This window comes from Mauremys reevesii, linkage group 24, assembly GCF_016161935.1.
Source record: "Mauremys reevesii isolate NIE-2019 linkage group 24, ASM1616193v1, whole genome shotgun sequence".
In the NCBI taxonomy this organism is placed as follows: Eukaryota; Metazoa; Chordata; order Testudines; family Geoemydidae; genus Mauremys; species Mauremys reevesii.
The window spans coordinates 6,179,050-6,201,501 of NC_052646.1; the positions used below are offsets into that span (position 1 = coordinate 6,179,050).

A 22,452-nucleotide genomic window follows, 5' to 3' on the forward strand; every position below is an offset into this window, starting at 1 on the left:
GATCGGAAGCAGGCTCTGTGCTTGCAATCTCTGCGCTGTCTGCAGCTCTGCACAGCACCGACTGCTCTTCGCGTTGCTCTCTTACGAAAGGAGCTTTCATTCCCAACCTGCCAAGCACCTCAATCTCCTCCCGTAAGAGATGGGCCATTTGTACAGGCTTGATCCTTCAAGACTCTTGGGTGTGCTGATCACCCTTAATTCTCCTTGCTCCTATGTTACCAGTGCTGCCCCTGAAACATTCCAGGCAACTAACTTCTTCGTGGCTTTGGGCTGGGCAGTGCCAATGGCATAGCATTTCCACCGCAATGGAAGCAGGTGATCCAACCCTAAAATTCCCTCTTAGTTCCTCTGAATACCATCTTGCTTTCTCCAGAAAGCAACTGGGACTTGTGTGATGTTATCAGCTGATGAAACTTATGAGCCCAGTTTCCAAACATGGGCACTATTTCACAGACCCGTGTGCTGATCAAAGCATCCACGTGAGGATTCGGTTATCCTAATAAGGGGGAAATTAGACCATACATCTGTACCACACTACCACCTCCTGCCAGCGGGTGGGGGAACAGACAGGAGTATTTCCTTCTCTCCCATGCCAGCTGCTAGCTAAGCAGAGAACCAAGAATTCTTTCAATTCTTCCTCTCAATATCCCATTCTCTCCCTTTCATAATTAAGTCTCCCCAGTTGATTGGGAACAGGAGGGTAAAGTTAGAAGGAACGTGACAGGTGACCTGAATCCATCCCATGTGCTCTGTCACAAAATGTGGTGAAATCTAAGTGCTGGGGCAGTCCCTGGAGTTATCCAACAGCTGCTCTGAACTTAAAGGGCCCACTCTGCTCTGTAGGGATGGATGGGAGGGGGAGGCTTAAACCTCATTAAGCTTAAATGCAAACTGTATCATTAAGGTTTCAGAGTAGCAGCCGTGTTAGTCTGTATCCGCAAAAAGAACAGGAGGACTTGTGGCACCTTAGAGACTAACACATTTATTCAAGCATAAGCTTTCATGGGCTACAGCTCACTTCATCGGATGCATAGGATGGAACATCATTAAGGTGACGTTATATTTAAACGTTCAGGCTGCAGTATTCAAAGCTGACTAAGGGCTTTGGGCAAATGGGACTTGTTTAGAATGAATGGGAGTGGAGTGTCCAAACCCCCTAGACAGCTTTGGAAAATCTCTGCCTCTCATTCTGCAATTCCTGAGTGTTAACATTCTCCTAGACACTCTAACTGGCCTGCGGTGCGCACCCCCACCCCCCACCCCAAGGACCCATCTCTGCCCTCGGGTCCAGCCATCCAACCCACAAGGGTTCACCAGCTGGACCAAGTTTTCCAAAAAGTTTGTGAGCTTCTGTCAGTTCTATTCTGGTAGCGCCTAGATCAGGGCTCTATTGTGCTAAACTCTGTGCAAACACACAGGGTGAAACAGTCCCCATCCAGAAGAGCTTGCAGTCTAAATGACATCAAAGCATGTGGAGCGATGCATTTGGATACATTCAATCTATTATCTTCTCTCTCACTCTCACACTCACACTCACACTCTCTCTCTCACACATACACACACACACACACACACACACACACACACACACCCATTTTAGCCCAATAAATATTTAAACTAAAGGCCAACGACCCCATCTGACCCTCAAGCCATTATTAAGTGGACAATTTTCATATAGGCACCGTGGCAGAGGTTCATGGCCTCGATTCAGGTTTTTGAATGTGAATTGGTTTCACTTGGATTTTCTTACATAAGTTTCACACAGCTTTATAAGAGAGCCTAATGGGGGTGTGTGTGTGTGTGTGTGTGTGTTGAAGTGAGTTATAAAAGGTTAGACTCCTGAGCACTTTTTTGATCTTTCTGTTACTAAGACCGATTGAGATCCTTGAGTTTGTCACGATCTACTTAGCTTGACAAAGAGAAGGTGAAGGGGTGACTTGATCAGCCTCTAAGTATCTACATGGGGAACAAATATTTAATAATGGGCTCTTCAGTTTGGGAGAGAAAGGTCTGACATCAACCAATGGCTGGATGTTGAGGCTAAACAAATTCAGACTGGCAATAAGTCGCACGCTTTTAACGGTGAGACTAATTAACCATTGTATCAGTTTCCCAAGGGTCATGGTGTTTCTCCATCACTGCCCATTTTAAATCAAAATTGGATGTTTTTCTAAAGGTTCTGCTCTAGGGATTAATTTGAGGAAGTTCCCTGTGCTCCTGTATAGCAGGCCAGACTAGATGGCCACCGTGGCCTTAGGATCTGTGCATCTAAGACTTGAGTTCAAATGTAGAGTGTATGTATAGGCAGAGATAATAAAGTGGCTTGGCTTTTAGGCCATATAGACGCATTTTTGCTACTGTACCTATTATGCTGGACTTTTAAATGCCTCATTTCTGCACCTCCATCCTAATTCCATCTCCCGCAAGATATAGTCAGGTTGCACAGCAATAATTTGTATCGTATTGCACGATCCAGTGGCTTTCACCCCCACTCCCACCAAACATATTTTTTTCACATATGTGCAGCAGTGTCCACGCTGAAATCTGTTAGTTTTTCCTTCAGTTAATAAAGCCCTCGAATTGGACACCAGTCTAGATGCGAGTGGCTCTTACGAACTGGGCTACAAAGGCGAGTGTGTATTAGGCCACATTTTGACCAAACCCTACCCAAACTAGCCAGCTTTCCAGTCTCATCCCTTCCCCCCCTCTCCATTTTTAGCCTTTGAGCTAAACTGCATTGCTAAAAATGGAGAGAGAAAGTACTTTGCAGTCCTGCTCGCTGCTCCTTGTCCGATAGGCCCTCAGGAAAAAGGGAATTGCTAAAATTGGAAAGATGCAGCCGGCCTGTAAAAATGCAACTGCCGTGAAAACATCTGGCTCCATTGCTCCTGAATCACTTTGAAAACCAGCTTCCTGGTGTTCCATTTACTCTAATTCCCAGCAAGCAGCCGAATGCACATTCCCTCCCAAATGCAAGAGCTTGTGGAAGCCGAGAAACCCCAGGTGTGGTGCAAAGGCCGGCAATGCACCCCTGGTTGTTTAGATCCATTTCCCAGCTGAATGACCGCTTCCTCCAGGATTGGAAACTGGGTCAAAGCCCTCCCACCTGGTGGCTATTCACCAGGGATGTTTAGAGGCGCTAGATGCCATAAGCAGCCCGGGCCCCCAAAGTGGAGAAGTAAAGTAAAACCCACACCCTATAGATCTCTAGTTTGGAAAAGGAGCCTGAACCCCGTAACATGGTCTCAGCAGTGGCTTGTTTAATACTGAAGCTAACATAATACTGCTGCTTCCATAACATCGTCCATCAGGCCATTGCAGAGCGTTTTACACACACTGAGGCTGTGATGCTCCCCCAAGAGCTTAAAGGAGGTAGGCACCTAACTCCCATGGGAAAATGCCAGGCTAATTACCTCATACTGCCTCTCCCAGCAGCCGTGGTTCAGCAGAGCATTTAAGCATCTGCTTAAGTCCATTCCTGTTCAGCCAAGCACTTACTCACATGCTTAACTTTAAACGTGTGCTGAATTCCCATTGGCTTCGTCGCAGTTAAGCATCTACTTAGCATGGTGCTAAACAGGGAGCCTTTCCTTACCTGGGGGAACTCTCTGAAGTATGTAGTAACTATCCCTGCCTTACAGATGAGAAACTGAGGCACAAAGTGGGGGGTGTTGTCCTAGGCCAATGGCAAGTCAGTATTAAAACCAGGAACAGAACTCCTGGTCTCTGACTCTTGGAGGCCTGGGCCTAAGCTCCTCGCTCTAGGAGGTTGGCCGTGGCCTGAGCTTAATGGCTGACATCTGTGGCGGTGTCCAGGCTGCAGCCTAGGCAAGCTGCCAGAGTACAGCGCCGTCTGAGAGCCTAGGTACGTGCTCGGGCAGCTAGTCACGGCTGCCATGCCGCTATTTTTATCGCCCTCGCTTGAGCAGAGCTAGCGCATGGACTTCTGCCCAAGCTGGAGTCATGCCCCCTGTCCGCAGCGTACACATACCGCAGGCTGTACTGTGACGCCTCGGTAGCACTAAGATGACACACAGTTGCCAATCCAGAATCCGCATTTTGCAGAGGCCCAGAGGGCTGTCCTGCCAAGTGCCATCACTGCTGTTGATATAAGCTCTTCCCAGGGTGGATGGGGAGAAAGGGCGGGGAGGGGGGCAGATGCAGTTACCAGAGAAGACTGGGGAGGGGGGCGGTGGCATCTATCTCAGAGACATGAAACTTTAGCCTTTCCAGCTAGTGAGTTAGTCCTGACACATCCCTCACTGCACATCTTCGAAAGGCAGATTCCCCTCACTACTGGCGTACTTGGCCATGTGCTGCCCACAGTTGAATCCCTCCTTTCTAATGACTCTGAAACAGAAGCTGTGGGAAGGGTTGGAGGAGGCTGGAGGCTGCTCCCCAGCTTGAGGGCCAAGAGTTTTTTCTTAGAGAACCTGCAGAACCTGGACAATTGCACAGAACAGTTAAAAGGACATTGTCTATCTAAGGTCCTTGTCTGGCCCTGTCACCACTGTACCTGAGTGCCTCCCCCTCTTTCATGTATTTATCCTGTGCACCCCTGTGAGGCAGGACAGTGCTGTTATCCCTGTTGTACAGATGGGAAACTGAGGCATGGAGAGGTTTAAGAGGCTTGTCCAAGGTCACCCAGGAAGTCTGTGGCAGAGATGGGAATTGACCAGAATTTCCCCCCTAACCACTGGACCATCCTTCCTGTCATGCCTCCCCTTGCAGGTGGATATGATCCCAGGCCTTGCCCCGGTGGTTGACAAAGTCCCCCCCCCCCCCCCCCCCAGCAACTCTGCTACAATCCATGGTGCACTTTAGAACAAGGCACCCGTTGCTCTTGAGAGCCCGTTGAATTTTAGATTCTTCGTTCTCGTCCCACTATCGCTTTGCACTTGCACAGTGCCGTTCAGCCAGCATGCTCAAAGCCCACGGCAGCTATTTGTTTTTGTAGGACCTGCCTCAAGGTCATCTCCCCACTTCCAGTTGAATCCCGTACCAGGCAGCTCTTAATCGCTGTTTCTGAAACTGTCCTGAAAAGATTGTGTTACATTTGCAGCTAATCCATGTTTAGATGCACCCGTTGCTGACACCTGTTGTCAGCAAGAGGTAATTTTGCCAGTAGAGACCAGGTTCAAGTGTTGAACACCTCTAAGGGCGCCATAATCCCGGAACCCCCAATTTGTGTCACTTGAAATTTTGGGAAAAGCTTCTGCCTCATCTCCAGGTCCAGTCTACCCATTTTGAGACTGATCAGATGTTTTGGTGAATGGCAAAATTAGCCTTATAACAAAAGCCCCATTGCAAATCTTGATGGCTTGACAGCCTCTGCGCCGTAATGAAATACGGAGCAATGGCAGAGCGTAACCGATAGCGGAGATCTCCTGACAGGTATAACTTTCACCCAGTATTGAAGGCTGAGACCTGCCTTGAAAGAGGATCTGTGTAACTGATTCACCAGTGAACTAAACTACATGTACAGTGTAACACTTGGAGACAACACGTATTGGAAAGGCTCTGCAAAGTAGCTGCAATACCATTAACACACTCCACTGAACAGCTCCGCATCTCCTAGCTGTGTCCCTAGAGCAGAGGGGAGGCAGGGCTCTTTAACCATGTTTTCCTGTCTGTTTGATGGTAGGCTTGAAGTTTCACTGGCTCGGCAAGGGAACTTCTCCAGATGTTTCCTCCAGAGGCTCTTTACTGTCTCCCTTCTAGCAATTTAGGAAAGACAGGGTGGCTGTGGCCCTGGACCCTACCCCACCAAAGCCCGTAACCCCAAGCTGAGAACCACTCACCCACTTGGTTTTGAAAAAGCCACCCTTCATTTTTAGTACTCACTGCATGATTCTGCATCTGGGGGTTGGGGAGCAGGTGGAGAGAGAGTCAGTGTGTGTGTGTGTCGCGATGGCACACACATAGGCAGGGTCCCTGGTTGTGAGGATAAGGAGCTTCTGTTTGATACAGATCAAAGTCAGCCAAGGGCTTGGAAGAGTGGGGTGACGTGGTTGGACTAGAGAGGACTTTGGCAGCAGTGTATTGATTAGGCTAGAGGAAGGCAGAAGAGGTTGCATGGTCCAATGGATAAGGCACTGGACTGGGAATCAGGAGATAGGGGTTCCATTCCCACCTCTGCCACTGATCTGTTGTGTGACCTTGGGCAAGTCATTTGCCCTGTCTGTGCCTCAGTTTCCTTTCCCACACTTTGTCTGTTTAGGGTATGTCTACACCATACAAGCTGCCCAGAACCCAGAGGTTGTACTTGCATTGCTAGCCCATGCTTCAGCTGTTCCACTGCATCTAAACTGCCTTTTTTCAGCTGTGCTAGTGCAGGTCTGGCTACCTGTGCTGCAATCACACTTCAGATTGCAGTGCAGACACACCCTTAGATCGGGACAGGCTCCAATTCTGTGTCTGGGCCTTGCTCAGTGGGGTCCCGATTCTGGCTGGGACTTCTAGGCACTAGCGTGATTCAATTAAACCTGGAGCAGCCTTGCTACGAGATGACCTATATTAGCCGTAGCGATGGTGTTAGAATTACCAGGGCCCTGCAAGGAAGGTAAACCACAGAGCTGAGAGATGGAAAAGCTTCTGTTAGGGATTTATACCACTGCCCATCACTCTAGTATCTAAGCACACACTCTACCTGAGTGCACACCAGATATTAAACCGATCTAGCATTTGGCCTTCGCTGAAGCGTCAAGAAGAAGGAATTTGTCAGTGAAAATGACACACCGGGATATAGACAGGGGTTCTTTGCTCTGATCACCCAAGAGGATGCCAGAATGCTGACTGTTCTTGTAGCTCCAGGCAAAGTGCTGCTAGTTTTTGTAAATCAGCTGGCACGTTGTCTTTTTGGTACGGGATCCCAGAAGCCAAGTGCTGGAGCCACCCTTACAGGCTGTGCTTAGATTCCTGCTGTACCGAGTAACGTCAGCTAGTTAGGCCTTCTCCCCTGACCGCCGCTTGGCGCCGTGTCTGAATTATTTACAGAAAAGGTAGGATGCAGTAACACCATTTGCATTTCAAAGGAGGAGAGAAAAAAGATGGATGTCGTGTTATCGCAGGGTCCTGCCCACACATCTCTGGATGGGGATTAGCAGGGATCCTCGTCTGAAAAGGACATGATTCGATTTTTTTTTAATTTATTTTATTTTATTTTTTGCTCTTTTTCACCCACTGGGTGAGGCAGGCATCACCGTAATGCTGATAAAATCAGTGCTTTCCATCCATAGATCTCAAAGCATTTTCCAAAGGAAGGTCAAATATCAGAAGCTCTAGGATATAGAGAGGGGCAAAGTGACGGGAGCAGAGCCCAGGTCTCCCGAGGTGCAAGGCACAGAAGGGTCCAACCCATAGTGTATGAACCTGAGTGTCATAGACAGCTCAGACATCTTTCTCAAGTCCCTTTTCCTCTACAGGTCACTGGTTCAGATCCAGCCCGGATTGGTAGGGATTGAAAGTTCTCTGTCTGATGGTTCTTTGGTGTCACATAGATGAAAGGAGTTAGTGTCTCAGACCAGTTCCCAGGGGCCAGGCTTTCCTCTCCCCAAAAGCCAGCCACTTCAGAGCTGGCACCAACTGCTTCCCTTTGGGCGTTCTCAGAAGATGAGGCCATGGCTGAGTGATGGAACAACGCCTGCCAGACAGGGTATCGAAAAGATCGAGCAGTGACTCCATTAGAATATAAAGACCTTCACAGGGAGAAAGTACCAGGTACTAACGGGCTCTTTAATCCAGCGGAGAAAGGCAGGACAAGACCCCTGGGCTGGAAGCTGACACCAGACAAATTCAAATTAGAAATAAGGCACAAACTGTTATCAGCGAGGGAGAGTCACTGTTGGAACAAACTCCCAAGGAAAGTGGTGGCTTCTCCAGCTCTTGATGTCTTCAGATCAGGACTGGGTGTGTTGCTGGCAGCTGCTTTAGCCAAACAAGTTACTAGGCTCAGTCCAGGGGTAAGTGGGAAGAATTCTCTGGTCTGGGTTATACAGCAGGTCAGACGAGATGATGCAATGGCCCCTTTAGACCTTACAGTCTAGGAATTTCTGGGTAGTTACAGCATGTCTGCAAGCGCCGTGATACAGGATGAGGCCACAGAAAACGTCTGTAACAACGTGAGCAATGCATTGAAAGGAGCTGGCTGACAGGGTATCCCGTCGTTTTGCATTTGGCCGTGATCTCTGGTCTTATAAACCATTCAGGGTTGGGCGTGGGCCAGTACTTGGATGGGAGAGCTCCGAGGGGAAAATCCCACTCGCAGCAGGGAGAGGGTCAGGGAGCACAGCAGGAGGGATTCTTCCCCGTGTTCGTGCTGAACCAGTGTTTCCCCCATGGTGCTAGGAGAAGCTGTATTGCTGGAGGTGAGAGCTCAAATGGAGGGTCTGACCCCTTGAGACAATTCAGTGAATCCCAGTGTTGCGGCTAAATTTCAATTTGGCTAACACCGTATACTCCTTCCCACCTGAAATTCCTCCTGCAGTCTCTATTGGATACATCATTTTTCTTGTTGCAAAGCATTTGCCGTCCATTGAAAGCGACTGCTGCGTTCCAGCCCAGAGGTGATTTGCCTTTGGACAATAGACTCAGTAATTCCTTTAGTACCTTACAAACTTCAGGAGCCTTTCAGACAAAAAGCACCATGGCAATGTAAGATTATTTACTAATGGACTTTATATATATGAAATATGGTAAATTTGCTGAGCATTATTGACCCTGCAAGAACAGAACCCTAAAGCCATTTTGTCGTATTACACCACGGTGGCTCCATTCTAAAGAGTCTGGGGGATTTGTTAACGATCTGTTCCAGAGAAAAGGGCAAACGGTTATAATCTCAGATCCTTTTGGATTCATCGCTTTTTTTGTGTAAATATTTGCAACTTACTTAGAAATCCCAGGATGTGAGGTTTGTAGATTTATTTATTTTTATGGCCAGAAGGGAACCTCTAATCTTCTTGTCTGATCTCCTGCATAACCCAGGCCAGCGACTTTCCTCCAGTTCCAAACTTCAAACAAGGCAGATTTGTCATTATTAAATATTGAGGGAATCAGACACGTATCTATCCCCTGGGGTTTCTTTGTGATATCTGTGCACTAGACCAGTGGTTCTCAGCCAGGAGTCCGGGGCCCCCTGGGGGGCCGTGAGCAGGTTTCAAGGGGGCTGGTATTAGACTTGCTGGCGCCCAGGACAGAAAGCTCAAGCCGGCCCTGGCTTTTCTATGCAGAAAAACAGTTGTTGTGACACAGGTGGGCCTTGGAGTTTTTATAGCATGGGGGGGGGGAGGTCTTAGAAAGAAAAAGGTTGAGAACCCCTGACCTGGACACTTCCACTTCACCCCCTCCTCACTGACTGCACCTCACGAGGAGGTTTTTAACAAAGTGCAGTGGGATCGAAAGCTGTGACCGAGCTGTTTAATACAAGGAAGCCTTCCCAGGCTTTTACTGCATTTCCATCACATTCTGACTCCTCTGGTAATCCACTGGCCTCCCTGTAATGAACTAGCTGTTATTCCTCCTGGATTAGAGCTGATATCTCACAATAAACAAGGAGATTTTTATATTAATACTCTGAGCAGCCAGTGTGAGCACGTCAATTCTCTGCTTTCGTCGTTCTTACCAGTCCAACTTGCACTCTCTGATCAACAGCTGCGTCCGTGGGGCAGGGGAAGCCAGGCTGCTTTTTTGGTTGTTTGTAACTAAGTAGGAGACAAATGCGCTTTTGGAGCTGGTTGTGTTATTGTGGTTCGTGTCTTTGTGATGGTGTTTGTTTAAAATACCCCGGGCATTGTACAATGTTTCGGCGTAAGCCGAAGGTGTGGGGAATGGATGCTTTAGTGTGGGGGCCTGTATTCTCCTTGGCATTAAGGCCCCTTTGCTCCACTTTGGCAGTGTAAAGGGGCATTAAAGCGGGCAAAAATCTGTGTATGTAACGTAAAGGAACCTTTGTGTAAATGAGCATCTGGCCGGGTGGAGATGGGGGGAGGGTAGTACACACACTCCTATATACACACACAACTAGACTTTGCTCACTTTGTGTATATATCCATCCATGCACAGTGAGCGAAGTGTGTGTGTCTAATATATATTTATACACACAGAAGAGAGTGTGTGTGTGTGGGGGGTGGTGGCAGTGGAGCATGCATTCCAAGGAATTCCATGTAAGTAAATTACACTTCAAAAATGTGACAAGTTCCACTAATCGAGTCCATCCTTGCAAATGAATGAAATGCCTGTGATTCTTCAAGGAAGAGGGGGGTTGTTTGCTAGACTATTACCAACCTGGAGGCCCTCGGGCCTTAATGATACTAAAACTGCAGATAAAATCTTCTAACGTTAGTGGGAGTTAGGCTCCTAAATACCTGTACAAATCTGCCCCTTAAGCTCTGATCCAAAGCCTGGTGAAATCAATGGGACCCCATCAGCTTCAGCAGGGTTTGAATCCGGGAGCACAGGGCCTGATCCTGTGAAGTACTTAGTGCTCCTAAGAGATGCTGAGTGTTAACAGGAATGGAAGGAGCCGGCTGCTGCACAGGATTGAGCCCTGAGTATCCCTGTGTCCTGTACAGTCTGTTTTCAGCAGGGCTCTTAGCAAATGTCATTTTGCAGCAGCTTTAAGATCTGCGCTGCCATCCCTGCGCTCGCCCTTGCTGGCAAAGCATTGCCCTTTCATTAGCCGCATTAGTGTTGTAGCAACAGCTCCTCTGTAGAGCCTGGAGCTATTTAAACATTAAAGCGTCCGCTTGGATTAGGCCTGAGTGCACCCAGAGAGAGCAGTACCTTAGCTCTGAATAGGGAGCTTTCCCATTTACATTTAATTGGGACCTTTCAGGACATCTGTTCCTCCATGTGACCTTCCTCCACTGGGACAGCACATGGGCATGGCCCAGGCTCCTTCCATTGGTCAGTGACCAGCGTGGTGCTTCTTTTGTGTGGAATTCAACACCCTGCCTGCAAGGGATTTGAAATTCAAGCTTGGGCTTGACAGAATCCCCCTGCATCCCAGCGCCTTAGTCACTGGTCAAGGCTTTATATATTAGGTTCAAGGAGAGCAGGCTTTTCTCTTTGGGCGGTTTGCCCGTAGCGGTTCTCACTCCAGCAGCGGGTGCCAGGATCATTTCTCCAGCATTAGTCTCGGCTGATAACTAGTAGCGCAGGGCCAGCTTCTAGGGCCAGACTGCAGCTTCTTCCAACCCGTTGGGTTTGTGTCCATCCCTTCCTCTGCCTGCCTTGCTGCTTCATGTGTTCCTCTCCTGCATGATAGATCGGGAGCGCTCTGTACGGATCACGGGGTGTGTCGCTTCCCAGGGGGTTCTGAGTGCTGGCAGGCCTGTGGGTTTTTTTATCCTGGGATGCCGCAAAATAATAACAGCTGATATTTTTTTAATTGCCTTAATGAAGAAGTGCCCCATATTCCCATGGGAGGGGCATCGCTTCGCATCTGATCAGCGTCTTTGAGAGACGCAGATCTTACCGTAGTGTCTGAGAGATGTGGACACATGCCCAGTTTATGAGAGTAACCATAGCACTAAACTCGAAGGGGTAAATCCTGGCTTGGCCTGTGCAGCCATAGCAGGGAGGTGACACTAGAAGATGTCTTTCCCTTCAGAGATGCCAATGGCTGGGTCACACGAGATCTCTGCTGTATGTTGAATCGGGCTGTGCGTATAGATCAGCTGGGCAGGGACATAGCCGCACGTAGGGGTGTGAGTTTTGCAGAGGACTCGTTCTTTGTGGTCCAGCATTTAGAGCAGAGGTCTGGAAGCCCAGGGGCTCGGCTCTGTTCGGGTCCTGGCAGCGCACTCCTCGCTGTAGTGTCTTGAGGGTTGTGTCGCAGCCTTGTTTTGTGACCTGCCTCCTGTCCGTGCTTGCCACCTTGGCAAGTCATAGGCACAAGCCTCAAAGGAGGGGGCCTGATTCTCGATTGCACCAAGGCCTGGTTATCTCGCTCTGGTGTAAATGAGAATCCAGCCCGATGTGTGGCCTTCAGACCGAGTATCTGAGCATAACTAGGGCAGATGGTGCAGTGGGTGGAGCACCAACTCCCAAGCTAGGAGACGCATGTTCCAGTCCCTGCTCTGTCACAGACTTCCCGTGTGACCTTGGACGTCGCTTTTGTCTCTCTCTGCCTCAGTGTCCCAACCTGTGCAATGGGGGGTAATAGCACCGCCCTGCTGCATGGTGCTGTGTGAGGATAAAAACATGAGATGGCGGGGGGCTCAGGCATTACAGTGATGGAAGCCAGATAAGCACGATAGATACGTTTGCAGATCCCCTTGACTTCATCTGGAGTCATGCATGCTCAGTTTCCTTCCATTTAGAAGGAACAATCAGTTGCACACCTACAAAATGGGAAATGGCTGCCTCAGAAGGAATAATGCGGAAAGGGATCTGGGGGTCGTAGTGGATCACAAGCTAAATATGAGTCACCAGTGCAACGCTGTTGCAAAAAAAGCAGACATCATTCTGGGATGTTGTAAGCAGGGAGTGTTGTAAGCAAGACACGAGAAGTAATTCTTCCGCTCTACTCCACGCTGATTAGGCCTCAACTGGAGTATTGTGGCACCCAGAACTGGACACATTTCAGGAAGGATGTGGGCAAATTGGAGAGAGTCCAGAGAAGAGCAACAAAAACGATTAAAGGTCTAGAAAACATGACCTGTGAGGGAAGATTGGAAAAAATTGGGTTTGTTTAGTCTGGAAAAGAGAAGAGTGAGAGGGGACATGGTAAAAGTTTGCAAGTATGTAAAAGGTTGTACAAGGAGGAGAAAGAAAATTTATTTTTTCTTAACCTCTGAGGCTAGGACAAGAAGCATCAGGCTTAAATTGCAGCAAGGGAGGTTTAGGTTGGACATTAGGAAAAACTTCCTAACTCTCAGGGTGATTAAGCACTAGAATAAACTGCCTAGGGAGGTTGTGGCATCTCCATCATTGGAGGTTTTTAAGAGCGGGTCAGACAAACACCTGTCAGGGATGGTCTCGATAATACTTAGTCCTGCCATGAGGCCCTTCCAGTCTTGTGATTCTAGTGCAAACCAGGTCTTTACCCTCTCTGTGCCTCAGTTAACCTGCCTGTAAACAGAGGATCATATTAACTCATCTCCCCACAAAGCTGAACATTCGTGACTGTAAATGCTTTCAGAGCCTCTGCTGGAAAACACTAGCAGGATATAAATACCTGTTAAGGAATTTTCCATGTCTTTATAATAAAATCAGACAGGCCACCTCCCTTGTTTTTAAATTAGAGCTGGCCGATCTGCTTAAAAATACCCTTGTTATGACTTATCAAAAAGGTTAAAGGGCCTTTGTGGCCGTGTTGTGTGCGTGAAGAACACCAGGCAGTGACTCACCGTAAAGATAGACCTGGTGTATGAGGGATGACCTGCCACATCTGTCTACTTAATGAAATGCCTTCATAGCAGGCCTACATTGAAGATTAGGTTCAAGGCAATTTCTCTGCATCTACCTGTTGGTGGAACCACTTGCTAAATATAAACCTCTGACTCGAGCTCCCATCTGCTTCTTTATTTAGCATAATGAACAGTAATGGAAGGGCTGAAAAGCTTGGGGTATTAATGGCAGATCCTCTTTTTATATATATACATAATTTAGTCTTTTATTTTAAATTTAATTTTATTTACTGTGCAGGCAAATGTCCCTGCTTGGCATGGTTCCAGTCCTGAATTTCGATCTTAATCTTTGCAATTGCCTGCAGGATTTGGGGCAAATCCGTCCAACAGAATTAAGTCCAGAGCTGTCATGAAAATGTCTTGGGCTTTATCTACTGCTTCCCATCCTGAAGGATTTTAAAACTGTGTCTATATCATGTACACAAGAGTCCTTCGCTTGTCACCGAAAGGCAGCCACCTCTGGGGTGGAACGTGGCAGCTGTTTAACAGCCACCTGCAATACTGTTAACCAGTATTGGGTGCGGAGTGAAGAGATGTGGTACACTATTGAAATGGGGGAGAAGTCCAATAGAATGGAGTTCCCTGACATGGAATTTGGCCAGGACTCTGGAGTCTAATGTCCTGTCTCATACAGAAATTCCCTGGGATTGTTCCCATCTCTCTGTGTGCCAATGGCTTTCTCATTTCCAAAAATCTGCATCTCTGGCTCCGTAGTACCTCTTTGCTCTATGCTCAAGCATTGGAGTCTGCGCTGACTCCAAAGAGAGCCCCCCACGACTGACTCCCCCACGTCCTGTCCTGCAGCACACGCTGGGCCACTGGGGTCAGTTCTGACCGGGACGGAAGAGCGCCCCCTACTGAGTCACCTGTTCAATTCAGCCACACCCACCTGACCGATTTCTCTGCTTGCTTGTTCTGGGCAATCCTGCAGATCTCAGAACTTGCCTAGTACTTCAGGAAGAGGAAACTGCAGCAGGGCAGTTAAAACCCTGGTCTGTCACCACAGTTCCTTCCCCCTCCCTTTCCTTGGGCTGCAGGTGGCGAGAGCTATTTCTCCCCCTTTAACGAAATTCACAGTGAGGGTTGGCCCTTTGCTAGGCTGTTTTCCAGCACTGGAGAGTTGTGTGCTTTTGACTGGTAGAGTTTCAGGAACATGCGGCTTTGCAGCCAACGGGTTCAGGGCGCAGGTTAAGCACAATCCTGCTGTGACTAATCCCAGGGAATGTACAGAGTGACCCATTTACCCAGTTACAGGAATATCCCTCCTGTTTTCCATGTGCCACTGCCCAGCCAGGGTGTTCTACTCAGCAGGGCTCCTGTAGCTCGAGCTGAGTGGATACAAGAAGTATTTGGTGCTTTATGTGGTTTTTAACATGCAGCTGGAGGCTGGTTATCCGTCCTAGCTACATGGATGTAAGAGTAAATGTGTGGCTAGGGGTACATGAACTGGGCAGATCTTTGTCCAGCTCTCTGCTTCCTGATCTTTTACCAGGCTTCTGATCTTTATAGATACAGGCGCCTGCTTCAGTCACTTTGTTCCTGTATCTGGGGCTTCACGACTCCTCTGTGCTCCTTGTATTCTTGGTCTGGGCAGAGGCCCACCTGGCCCCCCGTATAAATTGGAGTATGAGTTAGAGCAATCTCAAGGCTGCTCCGAGTTGCTCTCTGATTCCCCAGGGAAGTGGAGAACAGCTACAGCACACTGCACGGTAGCTGTGCCCCGATCCACCCTCCGTTGTGGGGGCTGGGAGCAGGACCCTCATATGTTCCACTCTAATTGGGGAGGGCCCCCTCCATGGGGAGATTCTCAAGGGGCCACTTCTGGCCCCTTTTGGCATGAAGGCGCATTAGCATAGCTGTGAATCCAGCTCCTGGAGATAAAGCTAACGAGCAAGAGTCCCCTTTAAAATGAAAAGCAAGTCATTCCCTGTGGTTTTGTTATGGATTCCATCTGCTGCCTTTAATACCTAAAAATAAAACTGGGAGGCGGAACTTTACAGCTGCATTCAGAGAACTGAGCGGCCACCATGTGCACGGGCCCGGCTCTCCTCACCATTAATCGGGACGTTACCCGCTCTAGAATGCAGGGCTTAGAATGGTGCAGGCATTTGCATCTGGTTCGGTGCTTGATTTCAAAGCCTCATGATTCACCACCTTGGCAGGCAGCCCCGGATTCTGACGATCTATTTCAGGGGAATAACATTTCCACAGGAATTTTTTTTTGTTTTGTTTTGCAGTGTCACCTGATTATTTTATTTTTTTTAAAAGGGACTTTAACACTGAAAGTAACTTGATCAGCGCATTGAGGGAATGAATCAACCTGGTAATGGTGTAGAACAGTGCGTGCGTAACCATCCTCCATGCATCCCAGGTCCTGATTAGATCTTACAGGGGGCGTCCCTTTTGTTTTCAAAACTCTTGAGCTGCTTCATAAAGGCTATGCCGGGCCAGATCCCCAGCTGGTGTAAATGGGCATCGCTCCGTTGGAGTCGCTGGGGCCAGACCTCCAGCTGGTGCCAGTCAGCCCCACTCCATTGGCTTCAGTGGGGCAACACTGATCTACATCAGCTGGGCCTCTGGCCGCATCTGTGCTCGTGCAGACATACAGGGCTGAAGGTGTGTGTGTTCCCGGCTCAGCACTTCAACCCAATCATGCGATGCTTCTCCGACCTCACCTGCGTTGGGGGCAGTGTTGTCTCAAGATTAGAGCAAGGGACTTGGTCGGCCGGACTCCTGGGTTCCAATCAAGCCTCTGCTACTGCCTACTGTGTGTCCTTGGGCAAGTTACTTCTTGGAGTAGCTCAGGGTTCTCCGGTGTGGACCGGGGGCAATGAAAGCCAGCTGATGGGGAGGTGGTGAGACTGAATGAATTGTCAGTAAAGGGCTTTGAAATGCTTGGCTGGAAGGTGCTGTGTGAACAAAATTAAGTTGCTTGCTTGCCGCGGTGTTAGCGACTTGTGGATATTCTCCTTCCTTTGCCGTTCCATGACTGGTAGGAGACGGGATCCCACCAGCAGCAGAGCGTTTTTGCCTAAGTCAGACCATGTGTGCCCTGCAGTTCACACCTGTAAAGTGTGTGGGGGGGGGGGGGGGAGAGGGAGGGGCGGGAGTTTCCAGAGAGAGTAAAAGGGGCCTCTTGGCACTAGACTAGGCCTCAGAAGATCGGGCTTCAGTTCCGGGCTCTGCCACAGACTCCCTGTGACCTTGGCCAAGTCACTTCCCCTCTCTGTGCCTCTGTTCCCCGTCTGTACAATGGGGAGAACGCTCCTTCCCTGCCTCATACGGGGGCCTGGGAGGATGGTCATCAATCCAGATGCAACGCTGTGCTATAGTTATTTATACTGTTGTAGTGTCGAGAGACCCCCAGTGAGACCAGGGCCACATTGTGCTGCACAGACACAGGCCCTGCCTCAAAGGGATGGTAACAAAAGATGGGTGGGGAAACTGAGGCACGGAGCAGGGATGTGACTTGCCGAAGGTCATCCAGCAGCTCAGTGGCAGAGCTGGGAACAGAACCCAGGCCTGCTGGGGCAGGGATGCTGGCTTCTTTAATTATGACGGGCTGGGTTAAGTGGAAGCAGAATGCAGGACCACACTGCCTGTAGATACTGCAGGAGCCACAAAAAAGCCAACAATGAATCAAAAACAATGCAAGTGGCTTCAGCCCGTTATCCTCTGGGGTTTGTTTTTCTTGAAGGGATTGAATTAAAGCCCCAAGCCTTAAACCACTTTGGGATGCATTTAAACCAATGTGTTCCCAAGGTTTAGCCTCTCGCTCGCATGCGCCCGTCCGGATTAAGCTTCCCTGTGATTTGTGATGGGTCAGGCTGCCTGACTGGGTCCTTAATGCAGACAGTCTCCGGTTGGTTCCAACAAGCACCCACGTTCACACATCCCTGCTTCTCCTGCTAACACGCCCACACCCACTAACACCCCCCTCTGCAACCTCCTCTTCGAACTGTTGCCCTACCCAGCTGCTAAGTGACTCCATATTCCTAGCAGGAGCAAACCTTTACCCTGGCAGCGGGGGCGCGTTTCAGGGTTTGGATAATCCCAGCCTCTTCAGACCGTCTGATCACAGAAGGGGTGAAAGTGCCAACTCCTCGAAGCAGCACCCGGCCCAATGGGGCCTGATCTCAGCTGGGAACACTAGGCCCTATGGCAAACGCTGATCACCAGTAACGCCTCGCCTTGCTTGCTAACAGAGAATTCTATCTGTACCGCCCTGCCCGCGACGAGCTCTCCCAGCACTTTGCAGGCATTCAGAGCGGGACTTTTAAAAGTGCTCCTTGCCCCAACTCTGCTCCTGTCCAAACCAATGGGAGTTTTACCCTGGACCTCTATGGGGCCGAGCTGGGCCATTACCAAGCACTTCAGAAAATCCAACTCTCTGCAACCTGCGAGAGGGGCAGCTTTGATCCCCGGCTGTGCAGTTGGGTGGGTTGAGAGACAGAGGGAGGAAGTCATGGGCCAAGAGCATGCGCTAGACAGGGGCTGGAGTAGAACCCAAGAGTCCTGAATTCACGCGCTCAGGGGGAGCTGCCATCTCCCCAGAAGATTATTACACTAACACGCTGCCCCAGCCTTCGCTTCGCAAGCTCCTTTCCCAGAGATTGCTTTGGGGGAGAGGGGGTGTCTGCCAACCATGTGCATTTCACGGGAGCTGGCCTCTGGCAGGTCGGTTCTCCAAGGAGAGGGTCACTGATTTGCACACTCTGCTCTGTGTAAATTCTTATGCTGTCATCGTGATATCTGGGCACGCAGTAATGAGGGTGCGCTCCCTAAGCTTTTTGTTCGGCAGGGTTTGGCTGAAGGCTGTGTTGGCCGGTGGGGATGGAAAGGGTTTTGATTTATGGCCAGGTTTGTTAATTACTCATCTGCATGTGATCACTTAATGAGCCTGGCTTAATGGTTCTGAATTCTGGAGGCACTCAGATGCCTGCTGATGTCTCACTGGCTTCATCGGCACTTCAGCACATGTTTAAAGTTAAGTGTGTACTTAAGTCTGGGGCTTTTTAACATTGCCTAAGAGATTTAGGCACTCAGCTGCCCTTGGAATCTAAACTCCCTTAAGCTCCCCTGCCAATCCCATCCGTACGTGCTTTTCCAACTAGGGATAAATTTAAGCACGTGCTTAAACCCTTTGCTAAATTGGGGCCTTCTGTCTAACGGGACTTGCAGTTGAATTAATTGTCAGAGCTCCCAAGGGGTCTGGACACGATTTAAATCTAAACCAATGATCTCCCCACTGACCGCATAGACTTGTGAATGCCCGGGATGTAGAGAGACCCTTGCATTGTGTCCAAGTCTGGCTGGTAAGTGAGCTGAGAAGCAGTGGCCCAGGCAGCCAGAGGGACCACCCCCTCGCAGGAACCCCGCCAGCCCCTAGCGTGAAATGTCAATTAGCCGGAGGTTACAACCCTCGCCTCTTCCTGCTCCAGCAGCTGCTCGGGAAAAGCCGGAGCAAGTGGCTTCCTGGCTTTTTGAGCGAGTGGATACTGGCAAGGGAGAGCAGGGACAGAGCCGGGGAGATGAGTAAATGCTGCCCTGATCAGGCGGTGGTGTGGTTCAGAGACCAGGGCCTGCTGCTCTAATTCTGAACGGCTGGGCTGAGTGAAAGCCTCAGTCGGTTCTGCTCTGCGGGCTGGTCGTCAGTGCAGTCAGTCCCCAGGCCTGGCATGGTACTTGGTGTGTGCAAGCTGGTTGGCAGTGTGTGCACCCTCACCCCCACTCTGCACTTCAGTGTCTCCGGGGTTAAATCCCCAAGGCACATTATAGGAGAGGGAAGAAAGCTGCTATGGTCTCCCCCTGCATATCTCCTCTCTGACACCCCCAGAAATCCTAGAGCCAAGCCGGTGTCCCTGCAGGCCCCAGGGATGCACGAGTAGCATAGGCGCTCACAGGCTGGCTTGGAAAGCCCAGACCTGGGTGCACTCCGCCGTGAAGACAAACCTTGAGCAACTGCCAATGCTCACCCGTTCTCCCACTGACCCGGCTCTTCTATGCCTCCCCACTTGGAGAGGAAGCAGCACGTCTGGAGGAAACCTGCGAGTGAGGTGGGGCATTGTCTGGGGGACTGAGCATGACAGTAGGAGGCTGGGACTCCTGGCTTCTATCCCTTGTTCTGCTGCAGACTCCCTTGGGCAGGTCCCGGCCCCTCTCTGTGCCTCAGTTTGTCCAGATGCAAGGTGGGGACATCCCGGGGTACTGAGAGTAGGCACAGAGCTCGGAGCTTGCAGAGCGCTCGTTGCCTGCATGGAAGCCTCGAAACCAGGTGCTGTCTCCCTGGAGAATGAAACACTGGCGCTGGGCTCCACTAACTTTAACTCTCTGCTTGGCAGCTTCCTCGAGGAAATTTCAGCCTCTGGGTTCCGCGGCCGGGGCGCCGAGAGCTCTCAAGTTACAGCGAGAGCGAGCAGCAGGCGGTGAATGCAGGGGGCCGCCGCCGCTTCCCATCTGGAGCTCCCACAGACTGACCAGGCGGCGGCGGAGCAGCGCTGGGTGCTCCCGCGGTCCGTCCTGCTGCTGGACAACACGCAAGATGGCCTCTGCCTTGATGCGCCGTGCCGTGCCCGAAGTCCCAGCATCCTCAGCGTTACCTTCCTGCTCGGCTCTTTAATGGGGCGCGGTGGAATGAACCGCAGGGAGGTGGCGGAATCGTAGATCCCGGGGAAAACGTTACCTGTGGGTGCCTGGCGCCTTTGAAAACTCAGCTACTCTTCGTAACCACAACTGGCCTGTCCAGAATCTCCAGTTTCCTGCGTCTGTTGGTCCCTCCAGGTAAAGGCTGGATGGGCTCTCGCAGCCTCTGACTCTATTTGTTTAATTGTCTGCAGCCCAGCTCCTCACCGATAACTTTCAGGGTCTGGGCCTGTATGTTTGGAAATTCATTAAACATCCCACTCTGACCAGCTCTTATATTTTAAATGATTCCAGATATTTGTCCTCTCACCTCCCCCCTGCCTTTTATAATATCCATGAAACTAGCTACTTTCCTGACTGGCCCCGTTCTCGAGCCCCGGCGTCCATGGGGGGAGAGAGCAGCACGGGCCCCTGTCCTCCTTCCGCCTTTCTGTTCCCGTGTTGTGATCGGGAAAAGTTTGTGTGACACTAATAAAAATCAAATTCAGTTTTCTGGCAGAAACGACGGTTTTGGTTTTGTGATGGTTTGGGAAGTGTAGCCTGAATTATAACCCCAGGACAGAAGCGGGGGGCTGGCAGCCAGGCTATATCGAGTGCTAACTTTGGTCTCGACACTGGCTCTGTGACCCCAAATGAAGAGTTGCTTCTGTGCCTCAGTTTCCCTATTTGTAGAAGTGTGTGATGACGCCGTTCTGGCCAGTGGATCACAGCAGCCTGACCCTGTGAGTTTGACAGCTGGGCAGTGGGGCCCTATGCTGGGACAGGACTGCCACCTCCCTGGTTACGCCTGGCTTCTGCCTCCGGTGCTGGAAATGCCAAAAGCTCCATCCATTCTTCTCCGGGCTGCAGCCTTAGGCTGGGCTCAGGGGAAGAAACTGAACTCTGAGTGGGTTGGGAACAGAGCTCCAAGGCTCCAACTCCTTCCCCTCCAGCCACCCAGGCCAAAATCCTTAACGCTGTGAGTGCCGCGGCGGGGCTGGGGCTAGGGCTAGCCCGTGGGATGGGAAACTGAGGCCCTGCGTCCTACCTGCCTGCAGCCAGGCCTTGCAGTCCTGCCTCCTTTCACAGGAGCGAGCCTCTGAGATCCTTCTAAGTTAACCTGAGACTTTCCAGTGACTCAGCCACTGCGTGAAGCCCACGGTAAGGGAACGTCCGCACGGGAAACGTAGCTGCTTTGTCCTGACCATCGTGCCCAGCAAAAACCTGCCATCCCTTGTCCCCTCGGGCTGTGACCTCTTTAGATCTCTTGGTCTTGGGGGGGTAGCGGGGAGGGTTGGAACGTGCAAACTTCAGGCCTTGAGAGCCATGCAGGCCCCGGCTCTGGTTCTGGTACGTGGTTCCTAAAGGCAGCTCCAGCTGTGAGGTTGAGATGCCAGCTCAAGCATGTTGCATTCTGGGGAGTAGCTAATGCCCCATGCTGGAACCAGAAAGGAGCCCACCGGCGGCTAGTGCCAAAGGAGATCCCATGACGATGGCCCTTGCTCTTCTGTCTGCTGTCAGTTCAGGAGCTGCCAGACCATCCATTGCCCTGGCCTAGCAGAGGTTGTCAGCTGTAACCCAGCAGCGGTATCTGTTTTCCAACAGCTTCCCTTGGATGGTCCGATTTCTCCTTTGCAGCCAATGGGAGGTAGAGTCCAGCTGATGCAAGCTTGGATCTGCCCCTGTCCACAGGGGAATCCTGGGGAAGTTTCTTGGTATTCAGGCGCTGGAAATCTTTGTGCAGAGCAGTGTGCTCCAGGGCTCGGAAGAGGGAACTGGAGTTCAGGACTCCTGGGTTCTGTTCCCAGTTCTAGGAGGGGAATGAACTAGAGGCTAGAACTGGGAAGCTGGACTCCTGGGAGCTGGGGAATGGTCTAGCAGTTAGACCAGGGAAGCTGGAGTCCGGACTCCCGGGTTCTGTTCCCAGCTGTGGGAGGGGCGTGGGTTAGGGACCGGAAGTGGGAACCTGGGTTCTATTCCCAGCTCTGTTATCAAGCATGTCTTTCTGTAGCAAACTGTCCCCACCTTGTAAACCAGAGAGAACAGAGCGTCTGAGGAGTTATTCACTTCTTATCATGGCACGTTGAGGGTGTTAAGAGGGCTAACAGGGAAGTGGCAAAATTTGCAGATGATACAAAATTACTCAAGATAAGCCCAAAGCTGGCAAAGGGTTACAAAGGGAGCCCACTAAACTGGAGGAGTGGGCACCAATTGGCAGATAACATTTAGCATTGCTAAGTACAAAGTAATGCACATTTGGAAAACCTAATCCCAGCTCTCCATACAGAGTGATGGGATCTAACTGAGCAGCTACCGCTCAAAGAGATGGTGGAGTCATTACGGATACTTCTCTGAAAACATCCACTCTGTGTGCAGCAGCAGGGGAAAAGCGAACACTGTTAGGAACCATTAGGAAAGGGAT

General features: G+C 50.3%; 1 protein-coding gene across 1 annotated transcript in view; it reads left to right on the forward strand.

The window, feature by feature from the left end:
* Window positions 1–20,553, forward strand: part of VPS45 (vacuolar protein sorting 45 homolog) — a 54,688-nt gene extending 34,135 nt beyond the window's left edge. Inside the window, exon 15 of the mRNA XM_039512672.1 lies at window positions 19,751–20,553. Coding sequence (XP_039368606.1) covers window positions 19,751–19,838 — 88 coding nt within the window. The 3' untranslated portion in view covers window positions 19,839–20,553. The remainder of the gene's footprint in view (window positions 1–19,750) is intronic.
* The last annotated feature ends 1,899 nt before the right edge of the window (window positions 20,554–22,452 follow it).